At 43.5% G+C, this 22,824-nt stretch overlaps 1 protein-coding gene across 8 annotated transcripts in view; it reads right to left on the reverse strand.

Annotated features, from left to right (window-relative positions):
• The window catches only part of chd7 (chromodomain helicase DNA binding protein 7), a 72,576-nt gene that overhangs the window by 29,625 nt on the left and 20,127 nt on the right, over positions 1-22,824 (reverse strand). For 7 of the 8 annotated variants that reach the window (XM_010906155.5, XM_029119035.2, XM_029119040.2 and 4 more), the window contains exons 3-12: positions 20,850-21,310; positions 8,663-8,798; positions 7,027-7,158; positions 6,827-6,892; positions 5,693-5,748; positions 4,964-5,078; positions 4,562-4,645; positions 4,232-4,369; positions 3,932-4,053; positions 1,951-2,194 (exon numbers count right to left, since the gene is read on the reverse strand). In XM_010906155.5, coding sequence (XP_010904457.4) covers positions 1,951-2,194; positions 3,932-4,053; positions 4,232-4,369; positions 4,562-4,645; positions 4,964-5,078; positions 5,693-5,748; positions 6,827-6,892; positions 7,027-7,158; positions 8,663-8,798; positions 20,850-21,310 — 1,554 coding nt within the window. The remainder of the gene's footprint in view (positions 1-1,950; positions 2,195-3,931; positions 4,054-4,231; positions 4,370-4,561; positions 4,646-4,963; positions 5,079-5,692; positions 5,749-6,826; positions 6,893-7,026; positions 7,159-8,662; positions 8,799-20,849; positions 21,311-22,824) is intronic. The other variant, XM_029119041.2, reaches the window with a different exon arrangement.

Below are 22,824 nucleotides of genomic sequence, written 5' to 3' on the forward strand. Positions count from 1 at the left end.
TGAACCCATTATCCAGCTACCTGTCTAATTATTCACAAAATTAAAACAGGCAGCAGCATTACCACAGGCTAAGGCATACCTAACTTGCAAACGTATAGACAGTACAATCTTCAGTCAGGGAGATTACTCTTGCTTCAAATAACTTTAGTTTCACTGTCAGTACAGAAACTACTCTCTTACTACAGCGCAAGATCCGAAGAACAAGTTAAGACCAGATTGTCTATTGGACGGTAACTTCACTCCTTAGAACCAAATTCCTTAAAAAGCATTTGTGGTATTGTGGTACAAACGTGGATAGCCTTCTGAGATTTACTCAGCAAATGGAATCTACCCGCATTTGGCACTTGGGGGATGTTTAGTTCAGACCCTGATGGTCAGCATTCTGGCCTTCGGTTAAAACAGTAATTAAAAATGGACTATGTACAACGCAATCAAAGCAATGTCTTTCAGTATGACATTCGTAAAAGAAGGTTAACACATCTGAATGGTGAGAGGAGTGGGTTATGGTCACATTTCAGTCTACATTTAGCCTGGTATGGTCAGTGGGGAGCTCTGGTTAATGAGGTTAAGTACCTGACCGTGCTTAAGATAACATGCTGTACATGGCTATGAAAGCTTGAGTAGCAGTGTCGCTTTGGCGCAAGTGTCTTGTGAGGTCATCGTTAGGATTGATGTTATGTGATGGATGGTTCATGGATAAATTAGAGCAGTGTTTCCAAGGGTGTACATTGTTTTTGTCATAGCACTTACAGCTGATTCAAATTGAAGACATAATGATAGGTTGATTACATCAATCTAGTGTGTACAAGGTATGGCAACAATTGAACTAGGTGTGAGAGTGCTAGGGCAAAAACAAAAACGTGCACTCCTTGGGGGGTCTGGACCAGGATAAGGAAACAGAGTTAGGGTCATGGTGTGAGACTGGGGGAATGATCAATTAACAGCATGCTCAAGGTTTACACAGCAAGGCAGTGTTAAGAACGTTACAGTACTGATCGAAAAAGTCTTTCAACCAACCAATTGGTTGACATTTGAAAAAAATGCTTTCCAGATAGACAGACGTTTTTATAAAATCCAAAGGTCTATTGATTATACCCATTATGTGTACTAGAAAGTGAAAATGTCCAGGCCGAGCAATCCAGTAGCAAACTCGACAGCCAAGTCCGGGGCCTGTGAGCTGCACACCATTATAAAGTGAATTATGTCAGTTTTAATCCTGCTGTTGCACGCAGAAAAGCAGTTTCGTTTGGGTTTCAGTTTTACGGATTAGGTAATATCGTCTTATTTTAACACGTCACTCTGACGTTTGTGTCTCAAAAATTCACTAACATGAATGTCAAGGTCAATATGAATGTCAAGGTCAATAGGCCCAGAAACATGAACTACATGAACACAAATATTTTTCTAATAAGCCCCAAGACAGGTAGGTTATTAACAATACCAACAACAAAATGCTATGCATGACTAACAACCTATGGACCAAACAACTGACCATTCATCTAAATGGTGTCAGTCTTAACGTAATCCTAGTCACCTGCAAGTAATATCCTTGCATCATAAAGAAAGAGGTTTCCTGGAACCTTAATAGGAGAGCTCTAATTCCCAAGAACTTCATAAACACAACTAAAAATGTTTCAGCAATAGGGAATAGAATACATGAGTCAAAATGACTTCTCACTGGGCAGGGTGGAGAATTAACTATATTTTTAATTAGATGGATCTTCATCATGAAAATAGTCCATGCTTTAGTTCTTGAAAGAGCAATTTGATCTAAGTTGTAATCAGGACATTCAGGCATTTGAAGAAATTCAGTCACCAGAAATCAACAGTCAGAACAAAGTAACCTATATCTTTTGCATTAAGTCTGTATGGACTGAAAACCAAAGCAATGGTTAGACTTTCTACGGTTTTATGGTTAAAACAGCCGGTTCTGTCAGAAGGCAGGCCTACCTGCGGATCGCGGTAGTTCATCTCATAGGCCTGGATGGTCTTGCGGCTGGCCTGGCTGCCGTGGTAGACAATGACGTTGAGCTCGGTCCAGGTGCGGAACTCCCTCTCCCAGTTGGGAATGGTGGAGAGGGGGGCGATAACCAGGAAGGGACCGTGGATCCCCTTCAGGTAGATCTCGTAGAGGAATGTAATGGACTGGATGGTCTTGCCAAGGCCCATTTCGTCTGCTAGGATGCAGTTCCGTCTGGAGGGGGGGCATGAGAATGTTAGCATGATGATTGGCGCAATGAGTCATCTGATCTTACAGTATAACCAGCAGTGAGTGTTCAAAAAGTGCCGTTAGGAGGACAGAAAACACTTCAAAATGAATTAGTTTTGACAGGGACACAGTCCAGGCCTGAAATGACACCCCTGTGACCAGATCAGATGTCAGCAAGCTATGGCTTTTACGCCAAATGTCACTCTTTAACCAGTTTCTCCCTGGCTATTTATAGAAGTAGTTGCAAACCCAAAAACATAACTTTAAAACGCATATAGCCTTGTTGAAAACATTAAACAGACTACTAAAACTATTTTAAAACACCCTTGCATGCAGATTTGAGTTAAAACAGGCTATAGCACAAGCAGGCCACTGACCAGGCAGGCAGGCTGTAGCTTTGACTTGGTTTGGCAATAGCTGGTTTTAGCACACGGAGTCATCTATATTGGACAGCACATCCGCTCAGTTTATAGGTGGAATAGGTCCTTGCAATAGTTATAGTCACGGCTGTGTGACTACAAATGAAAGTACAGATTTTAATTTCGTGCTAAACTAAACTGTATAACAACTCATATCGGTATGAAGTGTTTGTACAATGTAAGGTTCCCTATATACTGAGGTTAATGAGGAAACAAGCCACAGCTGATATAATGGCTGATGAATAGCATTCAAGTTTTTTTTTTATAGTTAACTTAACTAACCAATATATATTGCTTATTGTTAGTTAAAAGTAGCCTGAACAACATTTACTTTGCTGGTAGGTATTAAAATCATAAAACCATGCATGTTCATGAGATTTGATTGTCGCACGACTTGACCAAAGAGCAGCTCAGTCCAGTCTGGAATGTGAAGATTTTCTTTAGGTTCCTAACTCAAGTGAATCACTTTTGGAAATCAAATAAAAAAGTACTTACAATTTTAAAAGTGTAACTGGAAAAATAGACAAACCAAAAACTATATAGTTTAAAAGGGTACTCCATCCCCTTTTTTAGGGGATGGAGTACCCTTTTGCTCTCAAATGGTGGTACTATACCTAGTATCTTATCATTATAATTCTGGTTGTAAATATAACCCTTCCTTTGACATGCCTTGACTAGTGCACTTTCACCAATGTGTCTTTGAAGCTTCGTCCACTATTATTCTGTCAGCTAACCCGGTTGGCGCAAAACAATAACAGACAAATTAAGAAGTAGTTGTGGGTGGTTTTCACAAGTCATTCTGAAAGGAGTGTGCGTGCATGTGCGCGTGTATAACAGTGGTAGGTAACACATTTATGATTAGTGTGATAAAGGCACAGCTTGGGCACACACATCCCCGCAACACATGGGCTGGAGGACACAATATGGGGCATGGATGTGTTGATTGTATTAACGTGTGTTGGGTGACATGATTTAGTATGATCTAGGAAAGTGTTGAATAAACACATGGCCTATATGGTACTACTTATTAGATACAAACGCGCATTTCTAAAATGCATTTAAAAAAGTACTACAAATGTATTTTAACAGCCATATTTTTTTCTGTGAACTTGCACAAGCGGCATTTGAAGAGGCATATGAGCACAGCCGCCGCCGTGCAAACAAGGTCTCTGACAAGGAACTGCGCCATGCAAGTTTAAGACGCCTGAGGGAAGTGGGTTGAAGAGAGCCAAACCATATAGCGTAAATGTTATGAAATGGATACATCATTTAGCGTCTCAGTTCTAGTACTCGGGCTACTTACGTGTTGTACCAGTTGAAGAGCAGCCAGTTCAGTCCCTCCAGCTGGTATTCCCTGAGTGCATTGCCGTTTTTATAATCCCTGGAACTCTCAGATTTCTGCCAGTCATCAGTGGGAGGTCGCTCCTGTTTCAAATAAAAGCCTGCCGTTAGTGGTTTCCGTGTGACTGCAGGAGCGTGGCCTTTCTGGCTCCGCGTTTAAAGGGCCGGGGCCATATGATAGAAGGCACTAGGAGAGCAAGTGGAAGGGTGCACTCGTGTTAGAGGGGGAGTCTGCCACCCTTGTCATTTTTATTAAACACACCACACGTTTGGTCTCAGGTTGGCGAGCCGCCAAGGCCTCAAACTCCTCAATCTTGGCCAGGTCGATGTCGGCCTTGAGCTCCCACGTGCTGTCCTCGTAAGGCAGGGAGCACCACTTCACCAGGTACAGGTTTACAGGCTGGGGGAGGGAGACAGAAGGGGTTAATGTTTGTATGAGTTAAAGTTTCGTTTTCAATGACTCTGGAGATGAAAGGAAAGGGCAGCATTTGGTCTAGACTTGAAAGACAACACACCGCCTTCAATCGAGGCCGAAGCTATACGCATCTGGTTTAAAGGCCATATTGACCAGACAAACAAAACAAGAGCACACCTCCCCGTTCTCATCTGTGCTCTCCGACACATCTAGGACCCGGTCCACTTCGACATAGTCTGGGTTGAAAGGCTCATCATCCATCTGGTGGGAGACAGGCAGAGACAGGACAGTGGTTAACATTACTGAGACAACTTGAGACAGCTTTCAATTAGGACAATTCAGTTTGTAATTCACTCACACTTCTCATACATTTACATGACCATTGCTTTGTGCAGAAAATTGGCACTTTGAAACAATTTGTAAGTAATGTGCGTTATAAATAATATTCCGTTCAAACCAAATAAAACACTTACTGGATTCTTGGATGGTAGGGAATAGGGAAAAAAGCCAATTCTACAAAAATCAAAGCGGACACAAAATGGTGGCTAAACAATTCCGGGTATTGAACAGTGAACTGACCTCTGTCACAAAGGTGGCGAGAGCCTGTTTGGCTTTGAACCGCTTGACCTTCTGGTGGATCCTTTTGTCCTTCTCCAACTCCTCCAGATCAGCCCAGCGACAGTGCAGGTAGGAGCTACCCAGTAACAGGGGAAATACACAACATTAAAAAATATATTTACACTACAAACACACGTTATGTTTAAGCAATAGTTTCCCAAGGGGGATGGATAAATGGCCAATATACCACAGCTACATGCTGTTTAGACACATCGCAAAGCAGTGTGCCTGGACATGACGCTTTGCTGCGATGTTTGGGCCATGTACCACAATGCCAAGCTGACTTGTGGCAATTATGAACTGAAAAATGTAATTCTGAATCATATCCATGGTACATGGTCCGACAATGTCTGATACAGCCAGGGGATTCAGCCACTTAGAGACTCTCGCTATGACACATATTGCCATCAACTACAAACGCACCACCACAGAAACAAAGACACACACTACATTTAACCCATTCAGACAAATCACATTCACACTTGCTTAAATCCTTTAATTCCAAGACTAACAGCATTAAACGTTTTCTCATTCGACTCTGCTCGGGTCCAGACAGTAGGCCAGAGGTTCAGAAAGTCAATTAGATTCCTCATTTTATTAGGAGGGCATTTATCCCCTCCCAGACCTAGAGGAAATCCGACAGCATGGTGAACCGGGGAGTCCTTGGTGCACTGCACTGTTAGTACTCACAAGCTCTTGAACTTCACATAGAATTCTTCCACCTCCACTTCCTCACCCGACTCAGTCTGTGGAGACAGGCGGAACAAGTACAAAAATTGTTAGTGTCAGAGATATCCACTGCATTTGAGACTGTTTTTGATTTAATGTTTTCTATAAACAAATAATATACAGTCCACAGATTCCGCGAACCGAACGTCTCGTGGTAGAAAGTTCTTTGTACTGGGGGATGTTCTAAAAAAACTGCCAATATTCCCACCCCCGGACCCCCTCAGTAAAAGACCAACCATCCCAGCTTTGTCTGCACTGTGCTGGGCAATGACTCATGAATCACTTCTACACAGAAACACACTACACACACAAACGCAGCGCACACACAAAACACACACTGTTCCATTCACTGAGAGCTGACCCGAGGCCTGGCTTCCTGCCAAAACCACAGTGCTACGACAGACGCCGAACTAGCATTTCCTCAGGCAGGGAATCTGTGCGTGCGCGTGTGGGTAAGAGAAGGGAGGAGTGAGCATTGGAGGGGTAACCAGTTCGCAGCTGCCTTACTCTGCGTTCCGCCCGCCAGCCGCCCAGCCTGCACGGGTGCTCGTATTGTTTTTGGCAGAGGTGAGCCGAGCTTTGTTATGGATCAGCTTTTTCGAAAGGAGCGAAGCAACGTACGCGCACATACACCCTGAAGATAGATAAACACGTGTACGCACGCACACACTCCAGACAACCTCGTCTGGAGTTTAACATGCAATACGAAACCTGGCAGTCTTGTGGGAACACATAGCAAGCTGGCAGCTCGTGTGCCTCGATCCTTCTACCATCAAAGTGTTACTGAGGTAAGAGAATGACCCTTCTACAACAAAAAGTTACTGAATTGACTGGCGTCTAACTGAAGATAGTTCATATTTAACCTTTCTGAAACAGTCCATTTACATCAGGTCAGAGGAGTTCAGTCACCTGCCTCAAAGCCCACAAGCCACCGTCTCCCTGCCTTCCTTCCAGACAACCTACAGACAAGTCTACCAAGCAGCTGTCCACGCATGTGCCTGTGTGTAATCTGCTTAGAACTGGTCAAGCAGCAGTTAATAAGATGCCCCTGGGGCAGGGGCTCTGGCTCCCTCCCCACGGACGCAGCTGTCTCACCTCCTTCTTCCCCATGCGCATGGCCATGATCTTCTCCACCACGGGCCCCTCGGTCTCCGCCACCTCCTACAGACACACAGATGGAACAACATTAGTGCAGCCGTATGGAATGGAGACCAGTCAAGCGACGGTCTACGTTCAATGACACACAGGTGCTCCCAGTCTGGAGCGGGTACACTCGTTACGCGGGGGTGGCTGACCTGCTGCTCAGAGTTGTTGGAGGGGGACTTGGGAACGGATGAGTCATCGCCATCGTCATCCACATCCGAGATCCTGAATTCCATTTCCTCAGTGTAGCGCTTCCTTTTCACCTGACGACTGGAGCGACGCTTCTTTGGGGGGGGGGGGATAGGGTGAAGAAAGAGGGATGGGGAAAGGTGACCAAGGGCATTTGACAGTGCGGTGTTGGGATAATGCCCACAAAACAGAACAACAAAGTAAATAGGAAGCACAATTCATTTTAAACGGAGTACACAGTATGTCACAGGTTGGAAAACAAATAAAAATTAAGACTTTTCACATGACTACCCTTCAAACAGACTGTTGTTTACCATGTATTTCTAGGTAATCCCCTTCCATACCCATCAGTGCAGAACTTGCAAATTGAGATGGGAGGGGGTGGAGGGGTGGTGTTAAACTCTTGGAGGCTGTTTACACTTCAGAGAAGGGAAGTATTTAAAAAATTGAAGTGCTATTGAATTTACCGGCACAAAAACTACAATCAGAAACATTCCCACATACCCCATTCAGTTTCCTTCTGTGAAGATGCAAAGGAATCAAAACTGGGTATTTCGGTGGATTTTAGATGAATTTATTTACACCCCTAACTTCAAGATTGGATTTGGAAATCGATGAAAAAGTGGTATTAGGATGTGAGATTAGAAATCCAGTTAGAACCAGGTAAAAGACAAAAACAATATTACTGATGTGAAGGGAGGTGGGGCTGGGCATCTCCAACTCTACCAGTCCAAGTCCAAGTTGAAGCACAGTAAGAGACATTGGGCTGACTGCACTCAGTGGTGTCTCGCCCTGCTGAAGGGCTAAACCGCGCCAGCTGTGCAGTGGTATTACACCCGTCAGGCCTACTGTTTAAGAGGGCTGGAAATTGGGCAATGCCTTAGTGTCAGCCAGCTGGGTCAACTGGATGTTTGGGTTGGTGAAGTAATTTACTGCTAACAGCTCCCATATGCCTGGCTCAGAGCAGAGGCGAGAGCGCGCTCACACACGCACATGTCCGGCGTTAAGATATTTCTATGAATTAACTTGTGAGCAATGCCGGTACCTGATGAAGTCTATAATTTAACACAGTGGCTGAATGCCCAGTAGTCAAATTGAGTCACAAATGGCACTCCATTTACTTATATTATGCACTATAGGCCCATAAACATCTAGGCCCTGAGAACTACAAGACACAGGGGGGAAATGCAGGGCACCGTGTTAGGGAGCCATTTAGCACTTGTCCTCAGATTTAATCTGGCCCTTTAGTTTGGCCACCATCCATATCCCATGTGATCAATTCCTTATTAAGAATAGATAGAAGTAAATAACGAAGATGGGGGTAAATTCAGCAGCTTCTGAGAGGGCTAAGGAGGTTCTGGGCAAAAGGTTTCATCCTTTGAATGGATATGGAGCATCTGATATGACGCATGTCTGGTTGGCACGTTTCTATCACCACCTCCTGTGACGTTCAATTGTAGCACCCTCAACAAGTTGGGCAATAAATACAGCCAAATAGCATGATAAAACAGGCCGTTGTTCTAACATTGCTGCTTGTTTGTATTGTCAATATGTAACCCTGAGCCGCAGACGTTACACTTATAAACTGTGTGTGTGTACCTGGATGCCATCATCATCGTCATCCTCATCAGAGGGGTGGGGTGGGGACTTCTCCGTGTCCAAGCTGACCGAGGGCTCTCTCTTCCTTTTGGTCTCCTTCACGCTGCCCTCCACTGCCTCGGCTTTCTTAGTGCTGCTGGAAGGAGGGAAAGGATGAAAGAGAGTAAGAGTGATACGAAACGGTGTGGAGAATAATGGGTGGAGGGGCGGCATGAGTGGGTGAGTCAAAACACAATCTCATGTAATCACCACCATCTTGTTTGCACATAAACAGATATTACAGTTCATGGCTGCCTGTCTCTGATACCTTAATGTCAAGAATACCTACGGTACAGTTAAGTAGCTGGAGGTTTGGTCCAATATACCAAGGGTGAGGGCTGCTGTTAGGCAGGAGCATCCAGGTTCTACCAAACCAATAAGGCTTGATGGGGCTACGTGTATGGCCTATTTATGGAGGCTAAGGACCTTTCCTAGGCACAACCCAAGTGTCCCTGGATGCAGTCTAAAGCCTTGATATAATGGCCAAGTAAAACACACCCACAAGGCACGTTTAATGACAGTCTGTACTTAATCATTTTTTGGATGGATGGGCAATATGTTGTTCATATTCACAAAACTTAGAAAAGTAGAATCCCTATCAAATCTCAGTTAGCCATGAAATTCCAAGTTTAAGAGTATGGGTATGATATTTGTTAGAATGAACAATTTGCCAGATTTATATCAACAACAAAAAACACCACTGTCCAACAGATTGTGGGACATGACCGATACTCACAGCGACTGAGGTCTAAGAATAGTGTCTTGGAGAGGAAGTCTGGCTCTGTAAGTCCTTCCAGATCCATGAACAGACTCAAAAATAATTTTGGCTATTAAAAACATCTCACCAAAACAATTCTACTACCACCAGCAACAGCAGTTGTTTGACAGAGCACCATGTAAGCCATGTTTCAGGGAGTTTACACGCCTTCCGGGTCAGTGGTCTGCCAAAGGGCTGCACTCATATTTAACCTCATGGTGCAAGGAAAGTTTCTTATTGCTAGTGGGAATCTACACTTTATTTACAGCCCAGTTTCCAAAAAAGTTGGAACGCTGTATAAAATGAAAATGAATACAAACTACTATGACGACATTTATCCCTACATATATTTAATAGAAAATTTTACAAAGACAACATATCAAATGTTGAAACAGAAATTAACGTTTTTGGGTCAACATTTTTTATGCCAGCAACATGTCTTAAAAAAGTTGGGACAGGGGCATGTTTACCACTCATGTTGCATCACTTTTAATACCCGAAGCATTTGGGAACTGACAAAACCAATTTCTGTAGTTTTGAAAGTGAAATATTTTCCCATTCTTGCTTGATATAGGATTGCAGCTGCTCAACAGCTCGGGGTCTCTTATGGCGTATCTCTCGTTTCATAATGCACCAAATGTTTTAACAGAAATGTAAGCAGGCCAGTTTAGCACCCAGACTCTATTACTATGGGGTCATGCAGTTCTAATATGCACAGAATGAGGTTTGGCATTCTCTTGCAGCATACGTTGCTCCAAAACCAGTATACCGTTCAGCATTAATGGCGCCTTGACAGATGCAAGTCACCCATACCATGGGCATTAATGCCCCCCACCACCAATCACGGATGCTGGCTTTTGAATTGTGCGCTGATGGTCCCTCTCCTCTGTAGGCTGGAGAACACTGTCCATGAATTCTAAAAATTATAAAAAATGTGTATTTGTCAGACCACAGACAGTTTTACACTTCGCCTCAGGCCATGTTTTATGAGCTTGGGGCCCAGAAACAGCGGTAGCGTTTCTGGATCTTGTTTTAACATGGTTTCTTTGCATGGTAGAGTTTTAACTTGCATTTGTGGATAGTGTATGAGCCCATACAGTAATGTCTAATACAAAATTGTGCCCATTTCAATGCAGTGCCACCTGAGGGCCTGAAGATCACAGATATCCAATATTGGTTTTTGGCCTTGTCCCTTGCGTAGAGGTTTCCCCAGATTCTAATTTTAACAATATTATTTACCATAGATGAGATCCCCAAACTCTTTGTAATGTTACGTTGACAAACATTCTTAAATTGTTACTCTATTTGCCTGTATAGTCTTTCAAAGAGTGGTGAACTTCACCCCATCTTTACTCCTGAAAGACTGATCCTCTCTGGGATGCTCTTTTTATGTCAAATCATGTTACTGACCTGTTAATTATTTGCAAGATGTTCCAGGTTTTTTTTTTGTATAACAGTACCTTTCCAGGCTTTTGTTGCCCCTCTCCCAGATTTTTTGAAACATGTTGCTGGCATCAAATTCTGCATTTATTTTTCAGGAAACAATAAGTTTCAACATTGGATGTGTTGTCTTGGTAACATTTTCTTATGAATACACAGTTAAAATGATTTGCACATCATTGCATTGTGTTTTTCTAAACATTTTACACAGCGTCCCAACATTTTGGTTCTGATCTTAGGGACAACTAAAAGGCCAGTGCCAGAAGACCTGAGCGACCAAGCAGGGACATACTGTATTGAAAACGCATGTCTAAAACAATCCATTCACTGATGATATTGCTTAGTCAGATAAGGATGTGGTTTCAAAGTTAGAAGTACAATTGACAAGAGACGATAAAAGTACTTGGGGTTTCTAGAAAGTAAGCATTACGCTCAGAATTAACAGGTTAATCTTTTTTCCATCAGGCGGGAAATAGAGAGTTAAAACTCGAAAGGAACAAGAGGGGAAGGCGGAGGGAGGGCGTGGGTCTTTCTACGGTTTCTATGCACACAGACACCCAGCTCCACTCCTGCCCTCCCTGCCGCATATTACACAAAGCCCAGGGGGCGGGCGGTCAACCCAACAACCCCCCTCCCTCGCTCTGCTCTAGGGCCCCCCTCTCCTTTCATTCGCACGCCAAGAGCAATCACATCGCCCTGGTAACCGGCGGTCACGTGACCCGCACCTGTTCCTCTGGCTGGAGGCCACCGGCTGGAGCCATCTGCTCTGCTCTGTCACACTCCCTCGCAAACCCTCTTCCTTCTCCTCTATAAAGTCTTGCGCTCCTTCCATCCTCATCCTGCAGATTCTCCTCTAGGGCCTCTCGTAGTCATTTCCTTCTACTTTATCACTTCTCTTGATTCTCCTCTTCTCCCTCCTCGTTCGGTCTTCGTGGGTAGCCCCCCATCACTATGCCTTAATCAACCAGGCATGTTCTTTTTATTTTATACGTTTTCTTTAACTCTTCTCGGTCTCCTCCTCCAATGAGAGACATCCCTCCCTCGGATGGTCAACACATCGCTCTCATTCTACCATTTCATCCTATTGATTAGCTTTGTTGTCCCATCGCTCTCATTCCTCCTCTTGCCCTTCTCAGATAGCTTAATCTTTCCTTCTCCATCTCTTTTCCACTTGGTCAGGCTCTAAACCGCTGTGCTGCCTTCACTCCTTCAGCACACCTTGTCATAGGCCTTACAGATCCAGCCAGCCGGCGACAAAGGCAATGAAGGTTTGGTGAGATGGGGTGGTGGTGCTGGAATGGCATTAACCAGCAGGATTTGTAGAACCCCGCTGGAAAGTAGCTGGCCTCTGAGGTATACTGGATGGTATTTAGGCATGTGGCCCTTCGGCAGTGGGGGGTGTCTTTGCTCAGCATGTGGGCCTTTGCCATGTGTCTAAGTTAAATGTGAGAAGACAGAGGTGGAGGAGAGGGCGTTAAAGGACACCTGCTGTCCACTGGTGAGATGATCATAAACGGTGAGGCACTCATACTTGCCGATGAACACACACGCACGCACGCGCTCGCCATAGGTCTCGAGACATTAATAAGGAAAGGTTGGCTTTGTCATGTGACCAGCTTGATGGGGGAGTTGCCTCAATGCCAGAAGAGTAGGCAACATCCAAACAAATAAATGGTGTGTTCGCCTCTCCAGATTGACTCTTCTGGCTTTCAAAATGAGACACTGGGGTCACTCACATCTTAAGGGTTAACAAGGTTTTGTATGTGTTTATATTGTAGAGGTCACACACAGTTGCGTGTGTGTTTCAATTGATGGCTTCACACACACCTTACATTCCGCCCCGACTCTGCATGCAGCAGCTATTTATAGCTCAGCTTTCTCCCAGGATGACCGGGCACATAAACACAAGGTCAAAAGACTGCCTGCTTGCTACTGGCTCTGATGGGCACCCTCTCCCTCTCCTGAAGCCTCGCACTATATCCATGGCAAAAATGGGACCAAGTAGATGAGCAAATGTCAGTTTGGGTTGAGCACAACATCTTTACGCAGCGAAAAGGGATCATCTGTATTAGGGGGGGGAAATAAATATTTATATGTGGCATCCGCCATATTGTTTCTCCCATTATAATCACCTGTGCCTTTGGCCTCAGAGTATTAATGTTACTCATAACTCAACTGCCCCAGCACTCAAACTGACATACTACCATAACCAAATGACTTGAGACTGCTCAGAGATCAAGATATCAAAGACAACGTCATACAGGATAATCATTTTTACCATCATACAGTACTCTTTAATACAAGCACATTTTAACTAATTCTGGTGACTATTGAGGTGGATAAGATATCCAAGATGGTAGAGGTTTGCCACGGCTACTCATTTTACTTTTGAGTTTCTATAGGAAAACATTATCTTCAGGACTATTAACACGGTGAAATATGCCAAATAAAATTTGAGTCTCTACATGAAGTAAACATTCTTCAATGAGCATGTTTTAGTTGTGTACGAATGAAGTATGACAATGCCATGCTCAACCAACCATATCTACTTAATTTGACATAAGTGCAACAGTTTTTGCCGCTAAGTTTGTAGCTCCAAGCAGGGATGTCACGATACCAGAGATTTAGTAGTCAATATAAATACGAGCATACAAAAATTCAACAAAACAATAAATCCCATGTATTTAAGAAACCCATATTTTTATGACAGACTGAAAGGTAAGGACGGTAGCCTACTACGAGCAATGGTTACATTACGGTAGCCTTTAGCGTTAAGTCATCGCTAGTCTTGCGAGGTCACATCTCCAATTTTGTCTGGCCTCCTTGGGACATTAAAACAGGCCTGGTTTAAGAGGTTACGCCATTGCAAATGGCATACGGAACATAGCTGGCTAGGCCACACACCAACGCTAGTTGTCTCAAACAAAAATAATGGTACCATGTACATCAGGATAGGGATATACAAGGAAAATACATGGGATACATTTTTTATGTAACGTGAATTGAAACTCACCTTGAAATCCTTAAATAAATTGGCATCCCTGTCTTTGAGGTGCTTCGCTAAGTTGGAAGTGTTTTGTTCCTTTAGTCCTGACATTTTGAAGGCACCCTATGAAGTGTTTTTTGTGAATTCATCACTCCCTGATCATCCGCCTCACAGGCAAAGTTCGCAACTTACAGTTTTTTCGCCGACAAGTCGAGGCAAAGCTGCACTTGCCACCAATTGTCACATTTTGGATCCCCGGTACTAGGGGTGGAGCCGAACCCGAATACGGATATTCGGAAAGACACAAATAACGTGGTTTTTACAAATACTTATTTCAAACAAATATTTTTTTAAATATTTGTATTCGGGAACAAGAAAACTGTTACGTCAAAAAGCTGCGTTTTCTCATGAGACCGCAGTACATTCCCGGATGAGTGAGTGATGTTCAGTCGGGGGAAGGGAAAAAATTAAAAGCGGTAACTGACACAGGCTGCTCCACACATCTCCATTCTCCACACAGCAACAGAGAGCGCTCGGCTGAGGGAAAAAACTTAACTGCGTCACAATTTTGTTTAGATTTTTGTACCTTAACTGGGTTCCAAAGGCAATTTATAACTTTCAGGAAGCGGAGTTTGATCGGGATATTATTTCATTACGCTGCAATCGGGTGAACCAGTCCTAACGAAAAAAAACCCGGAATGTTCACGCCTATTTTGAATTTTACTCGAATACAAATACTTTCTCCCCCTTAACAAATACAGATACAAATACGGGCTGCTTTGTACACCCCTACCCGGTACCTACGGTACTGTACAAAAAAAACAGTACCGTCATGTTTTCAATTTTGGCATCAACTTGGTACTGAAGTTTCTCGGAACATCCCGAGCTGCAAGCTAACACTGTTACAGGTTCTGTCAGCGGCCATCCGCCTGTTGTTGCAGCAACAACTACATTCTCCAGTGTCAGCTGCTCAAATGTGCCACTGCATAATTTCATGTAGTACAAAATGTTAAAAGCATTTGCTTTAAGAGGAGGCAAAGGTTTCTTGCCATCAATTGCTGGTTAGCAACATTACTTTGCCTACTAATAGCTAGATGTGGCACTTCTGGGCATAAATAAAGCATGTATGCATTATAACTAGGGATTTGATGTTTAAATTGATATTTTTTGTTTTCTGTCAAAACAATGACGATGTTTTTTAACATGTTACAGCATATAAATGCCAAGACATGTGACATCAAACCAGCAAATGCATGCGGTACAAGCCTCTGTGTGGCTATTAAGTTATTAGGAGATACATACAAATTTAAATATGGACAAAATAAGACTAAACCCACTTAGCTAAAATGTTTGTATTCTGAGGTAGCCAACATACTGATGCTTTAGGGAAGCATTTTCTTTTTTATCACATGGGCATTTAACATGGTGAATACTGAACTGTTACTCTAATTTTGTAAGTATTATTTCTTATTTAGGTATTTTTCTTAACCTAAAAGATGTCACAGTAATGTGTGAACTCTCAAACCTAATTATTATAGAGTTTGGGGTTAGCAAGCAAACCAGGCTTTTATGTTATTTGGAAGAATGGGGAATAACTTCAGTTCGGCAAGTGAACAGTTCCATATTGCTAACAATGCTATATAGTCCATTTTAAAAAGTTTCCCCATCCAAAAACATAACTAGATGGGCATTATCTCAGCAAAACTTTAGAAATGCTGGGCTGGACAATAACCTTCCTGGCAATTTCTGGTCCAACAGCAAAAAACAAAAGTCCAAATCAAGATTTAGGCATTTTGATTAACCTTAATGTGTGCAATACAAGGGAACGAGCAGTACATCACTCACCCTGTCTTGTGGAATCCAGGGAAGGGTTCCATTTCTTCTTAAAACCCTTTAGATTCCATAGTGGCCACAGGCGGCTGTGTTTTTTTTTAACAATATCATTTTTAACATTAAAGATGTGCTCTATAAAACAAATGTACCTACTAATTGTGGTTCCCAACCAGGGGTACTAGGACCCCTGGGGGTACTTGGCCTCTCCACAGGGGGTACTTGAAAACACTCATGACACCATAGACTTACTAGTGAAATTAACATGAGGGGGTACTTCAGGGGTACTGAAAGTAGTGCAAAAACATTTAGGGGGTACAGTAACTGAAAAAGGTTGGGAGACACTGTACTAATTTTTATTTGTTCTTAGTTTTTGGGCTGTATCTGTGTGAAATGTGTAAAAAAATTTAATAGCAACCATTCTAGAATTGTATTGGGGTCTAAAGGGTTAATCAGGGAGGAAATGTCAGCCTTAAGGGGATGCTTAACTTGCAATGGTACCAATGCCAATGGCCAGGGCAGGATTCCAGACAAAACAAAAGGTCTCATTTCAATCTTTATTCTTTGCTTTGTGTAACATTTCAAATTGATTACATCAGGGCAAAATAAATATTTCAAATTTCATAATTTGGTCAAAAGGTAAACATGGTTATCCTGACAAAACTGCAGGGCCATGAGTAAGCCACTCACTACCTTTCTTACCCTTCCTTGAGACAAGGAAGTATCTAACAAGATAACCTCTTGTTGAGGTTTGAAACAGAGGCAGCTTCGGCAGAACAAAATGAACAAAATGAAGCAGCAAGAGAGAAGCATTTACCAACTTCAAATGATACAAAAACAGAGCTCTCTGTCAGAACAAGTTGAGAGATCAGTGGACAAAAAATATATAGCGGCCATCGCACTACATACTGCCAAATGAATGTGGCCTATAAGGAATAACGATGACAAGTCAAATCCTTTTTACTGACTCAAATCTCAGGTTCAGGGGAAAGATCACAATTTCTGTAAATTTCACTGAGATAAGGTATTGTGTTGAATACAAATATTCCGATGACAAATTGGTTGTTTCTGCTTTTATCTTTAGCATAATGACCACACCCACACCCCTCATCACCAAAACCTCAGCATCATACTGTAGTCTCTTGAATCTCCATCTCCGAACATCCAATTCTCACAAAGCATTATTTTTCTGTGATGCTATCAACATGTTAATGTATTGCAATAATGTCACTTGACACCTGTATCTCTTCCTTGTCAATTTAAGATTTAACAATACTTAACAAAATTCCCTAATAACCTAAGTACTCCCCATCAATTAACCACTAAAACTGCTCACAAATCACCTCCCAGATCTTAAAAAAACCCTCTCCAAAGCTAATGAGCAAAAACAAACATAAAAAATCTGTTTATATTAGAAAGGTTCTCTAAATGAACTTAAGTTCTAACCATTTTGCAATGTGCTCCACCTTAATGTTATTTCTATAATGTATTCTTGGAAATACATTAAATACGAAAAACGGAGGTCTTATTGTTGCTGCAGAATCTGTTACAAGCATGATAAACCATTGTAAAATCTCTAGTGTTAGGATGCTAATCCATTGTAGAAATCGAATTGAGACAGTTAGCTAGCTAGCTTCTTACCTTGGTTCGTCACCCAGACAATGCCTAACTTCTTTATAACAAAAATGACAGCCCCGTATTGACAGTTCAACACAAACGGGTGCATGCACAGACACAGCTAGTTACTTTTCTCTGACCTCAGTCGCTAGCTTGATACTCCGAACGTTGTTGCACGGCTCTGATGCTTGCGCGATAACAGCACGCGATGGAAAAGTCAAATGGGCTAAGTTTGGTTAAAAAAAAATAAGTCAAATATATTCTGTTTTTCTGTTGCGGTGCATCACAACTTAGCAGTGCAACTCTCTGCTGCTCTAATTAAAATTATAGGGAAACCTTGGGTACAAACATTTACCCGTCATTTTCACGGACTACCTTCTGAGGTTTACTCACCAAACGTAAAATATACCCACATTGGGCGCGTGGCAGGTTCATTTCAGACTGTGCTTATGATTCTAACAAATTAAAACCACATGTTTATAACCACTAGGCATAAACATTTTATTTCCTGATGCATTTAAAAGGACATCTAGGCACAGCATCAACACAAAGGGATGAGCATTGGACCAGATTTTACAATCCGAATAGTATGTGTAATTATTCGAATAGTATTTAGTTAACTGAAATACATGTTTTTAAAAACAACCGATACAACATAAGCGCTACTATATTACACACAACGGAGTGGGTATAGTTCTCATGTAACATTGGCTCAATAACCGTTCGTGAGAGAAGTGCAAGCACACACATGGAAGAAACTGTGTGGTAGACACGCAAAACTCAGCTATAGAACTAGTAGACCATATTTATCAACTTACAACATTGAGTTCATTGGAAGGAAGAGTCTAGTAAAGCAAGTTAGCTAAGGCCATTTGATTAAATCACCATTTTCTGCACTGTCAACCACCTTCCACAGCGTTTTTCCACAGGCAACATTAATTCAGTGAATACATTCCATCATCCCTTGAATTTGTTAACTTTCATCCACTTGCTGATAGTCAGGTCTTAATGTCAACCAAAAAACAATGTATAAAAAGCGGGGGGCAAAATTTAATACACAAACAAGTACCCGAATACTAAATTAATTTTGGGTATTCAAATATTTGTCTATCCCAATTTTGCAGTACAGCTGCCTGCAAGGGGGACAAGCACAATGTCGGCAACCTGCAGAGCATTTCAGAATTGTTTTCCAAATGCACATCACTAAAAACACCATTGACAGATCTTCCCTATCTTCCGATCTACACCACTCACATTTCTCATTTCAAGGAAACTTCATTTAAAAAAAAAATAATAGTATTTCCGCTATAACAGCAACAAACTGAGCATAACATTTGACATGAACTCACAAGCATCACTCAGTTGATTTGCTCTACCACTTCACCTATTTTGTACCTTCATTATGAAAATATAATTGTGTAGGGCAGTAAATGCCTGTGTGTCATGTGCCAACAGGAGGCTGTTGTCGCACTCATTCCCTCACCAGGGGGATGGGTGAGTGAAAAGGAGTGGCACAGAAGCAGAAACACGCAACGCACAAAGCTGAGGGTTTTATATCATTACCAAGTATGAAGCACATTGACCAAATCATCCAACTTGGAAATGTGTTTGAAGGTCGCATTTATTCCAAGGGCCAAAACAAAGCTCTGTGTAAGCATTAAAATGTATGAGAGATTACCAAAATACAGCGGGTTAAGAATCACTGCTTTTGTTCCCCCATTCCATTCAAGGAGCAAGTCCCTCAAGATAGTGGACATAGTCAAGACCAAGCAAGACTAGGGAGTCATGGCAGGGAGGTTTAAGATTAGTTACAATCTCCCTAGCTGATGGTTGAGGTCAGAAATCTGAGCTCAGATCTGAACTTACGAGTAAAACAGTTGCCTGAAGCAATTAGATGAGAAAAGCTTTAGTCCACCATTACAAAGTAGAGTTTGAGTGAATCAGCTGCCACCATTATCTTGCTAAATTAACCCATTGGCAAGACTATCACAAAATGGAGGAAACTTGTAGAAAGAATAGCCAAACTTGATTGGAGATCATTTAGCGCCCAGTGGCCAGGGACTTTTTAAGCTTGGCTTCCTTCCGGTCAGACTTGATGGCTAAATGAGGAAGTGAAGGCCTTGATCACCATTAGTGGCCACAGGATTACCCCCCTCCACTTCCCTCACCCTTAATAGACACATGCACACTTTATCCCTACCCCCCAGGAAACTCATACACAAACCTCCCCCACACCGCTGACCCCGGCGCTGGTGCTGGGTCGCAGATGCTAGGCTAACGGGTGGCTGGGCCCTCTTTTTTCTCTTTCGGATGAAAGGGACCAAGCGGCAGGAGCTTGTGACAGCACTGCCGAGGTGGTGGGGGCAACACACACAGACATACACACACACACAGGGGTTGGGGGGGTTGGGGGGGGGGGGCGCTGACACATTCCTCAGGCAGCTCATGTTACAACCTTCACAATGAAAAGGCCCCAGTTGCTCACAGGCTTGTTCACCAAAGCACCCCACCCCCCCCCACCCCCACTTCCACTCTGGGCGGCAGTCAGCAAGTGGGAGACGAGAGGAAGAGATGGAGGAGAGAGGTAGATGGATACACAGGGTCTTTAGCACGCTAATGTCTCCTGAAGCCCTGTGATAGACACAGGGCACTGATTCCACCAGAGAAGGCAGAAAAAGAGAGGGGGAGAGAAAAGAAAAAGGCCAACACTGTCTATGAAACATGGCATTGGGCTAGACAGACCAGGGTCGTATGAAAGAGCATTTTCCATCCATCTAAAGTTTTACATTAATCATTTAGACTACTACTGACAGATCGGTTGAATGGAGATTTTCTGCGGTTTCATATAGGCCACGACTGAACGCTAAAGGCCAACCACCATGTTCCCACTAAGGCATGATTAAGTCACTGTCACTGTTTTTAGGCTGGGGAACCCCCTTTCAATGCTCAAATTCACTAGCAAGTCACAAGCACCCGCAACCAACAGTCCTAACCTCACAGCTTGGTTTCGCAGCAGCGTTGTGTGCTCCTCCTCCTGCTATTCTCCAACTCTGCACGCTTCACAATTCACGCCCACAAACCCTGTGGGCACTTCACCACACCAGCAGCCTAGCCGCATAGTTCACTGAACTGCTAATCAAGCAGTGGCCCCAGTTTTATGTTTGCCAAGCCTCCGGACATTGCTCAACATCCACCTGGTTGTTAGGGAACCCAAGATCAAAACTTTCAGACGGGAATTCCAAGTTGACTTGAGAACGGGGTTTAGCCAATAAGGTCCAGTTAACATAAATACTGGCCTGAACCCGCACAGACTCGCACCAGCTTTAACTGCCCAGCCAAAACAAACTGTAGCGGGGATGCTAACAAAGATACCTGAGGTCCACCAGAGCATTCTTTAAAAAATAGTAGGGAGCTGCTGGAGTAGATGTAACCAAGCTAATATTGAACTGGTATAAACAGCAAGGCCACTGCAAGTGAGAAAGTTTACATTGAGGTTACCAAATATATGAGGAACCTACCTAGGCTTCTTAGGCGTCTTGGCCTTGGGGGTGGTGCTCTTGGCCTTCTTCTCCTTGGGCTCTTTGGGCGTCTTCGGCAGCTTGAGTGTCTTCGGAAGCTTGGGCTCTTTAGGCTCCTTTTCCTTTGGTTTCTTCTTCGTCTTCTTCTCCACCACCGGCAATGCCTCTGGGGGGACCGTCAGAGGGTCGACCTCGGCCCCGAGGCAGTCCCCGAACTCCAGGTCCCTCTCCTCCTCACCGCCCTCTGTACTTGCTCCTTTCTTCTTCTTCTTTTTCTTTTTCTGCTTCTTCTCTCCCTCCTCACCTGCCCCCTCCTCAGTCCCCTTGGCTTTCTTCTTCTTTTTTGGCTTCTGCTCTGTGTCCGTGGGCTGCTGGTCACGGTCGGCTGGTTGGAGGTTCGCCCCTGAGGCGGGCGTCCTGTCGGAAGCTGTCGTCTCGGATGACGGATCAGGCGGGGAATGCTGCCAAGGGAAGGAAGAGGAATAATAAATGAGTAAACATTTTCAGCGGCAGGGAAAGAAAAACAACCAACTGCACTGAGGCAGTTCATCGGATAATCAAAGACTCTTTAGGGTAAAAGAGTCTCCGTTCAGATTTCAATAAGACGTCGGTTCCGCTGTTCACCCTACAAATACACCGGCGATTGCCGGCCCAGATCCATACCTCTATCACCATATGGACATGGCAAGCATCATAATATTATTCAGTTCAACATGGAGACAATGGCAATTTAACTACATACAAACACTATATAGCTAGATATTTACAGAATAAACACATAACTCTAAGAAACATGTTGCAATTAATGTCAAGTCCTAGGTCTGATTTAGCCTCTGTTCCTAAAAGGTCAAGCGCTCTATCTAATGCAGCCTCTTTTTGAAGTAATTTAGGGGTTAGGTCCAATCACGTCTATATTCCTGGAGAGTCAGGGGCCAGGTCTACTCTAACCGCTGTTTCTAAAGACAGGATCTTAGTAATTCTTGTCTAGCCTCTATTCCTGCAGAGACTGAGCTGGCTCTCCTCTCCTCCGCTGCATTCTATCCCCAGTAGAGCTGGGCTGACAGGAAACACGTTGGCAGCTGTTCGGGGCTTCCAGCTGCCTGCAGTCCCAGAAGCAGATGGGGCGAAGGCATTATGACACGAATAAATTATAGCCATACTTCAACAAAAAAACAAAAAAGGGGGGGTTAGTGCATTTATGGACATCAGCACATTTACTGCAATATGTCACAGCTCTCTGAGGGCGTCTCCCAAAACCCCCTTGTCTACGCAAGTTTGACTGCGTGCAAATGCTCCCATTAAAGACAGAAAGAGAGGAAGGAAATTCAGAAGAATGAAAAAAGATGAGGTCCTGTTGGTAGCACACTCGTTTTATCTCAGAGGCCTGCAGAGAGCTCAAAGGCAAAGTAACTTTGTTGAGAAACCACATCAACTGCGGCAGTCTAATGCAAATTTCCTGTAAACAGGCGAGCAGACTGATTGGGTGCACGGTGCGTGCCAAACATCACCAAGGTCATAGAGAATGTGTTCACGCCCCATCCCCAACCAAAGAGCTGTGCGGAAAAGGCTGGCCATAGAAACTGAGGTGAGCTGCTACTTTAACGGATAAATGTCTCCCCCTTGCCCAGCGTCCCCGATAATCAATCACATGAATGACAATGGGCCCAGCGCACGCACCCACTCGCTGCATCGCTAATGTGACAGCAGCAGTGCAGAATACGATACGGACGGTATTGGGTTTCATCTCTGTGAGGGGGCAGAGTGACGTGCCGGTTAATCTGGCAGGCAAAGTGCTCGCTCTCTGAGCTAAATACTCCCTAAAGGAGCAGGACAGAGGGCCGCCACTGCTGCCGAGTGGCAAGGGTCGTCAGGCAGCAAACACTTTCAGGGGTTGGCGAAAGGATCTGACAAAGCTATTGAGATGTCACCATTAAGGTACTTTTATTTGATTATATAAACAAGAAACCAGGCAAGC

This window comes from Esox lucius, chromosome 3, assembly GCF_011004845.1.
Source record: "Esox lucius isolate fEsoLuc1 chromosome 3, fEsoLuc1.pri, whole genome shotgun sequence".
In the NCBI taxonomy this organism is placed as follows: Eukaryota; Metazoa; Chordata; class Actinopteri; order Esociformes; family Esocidae; genus Esox; species Esox lucius.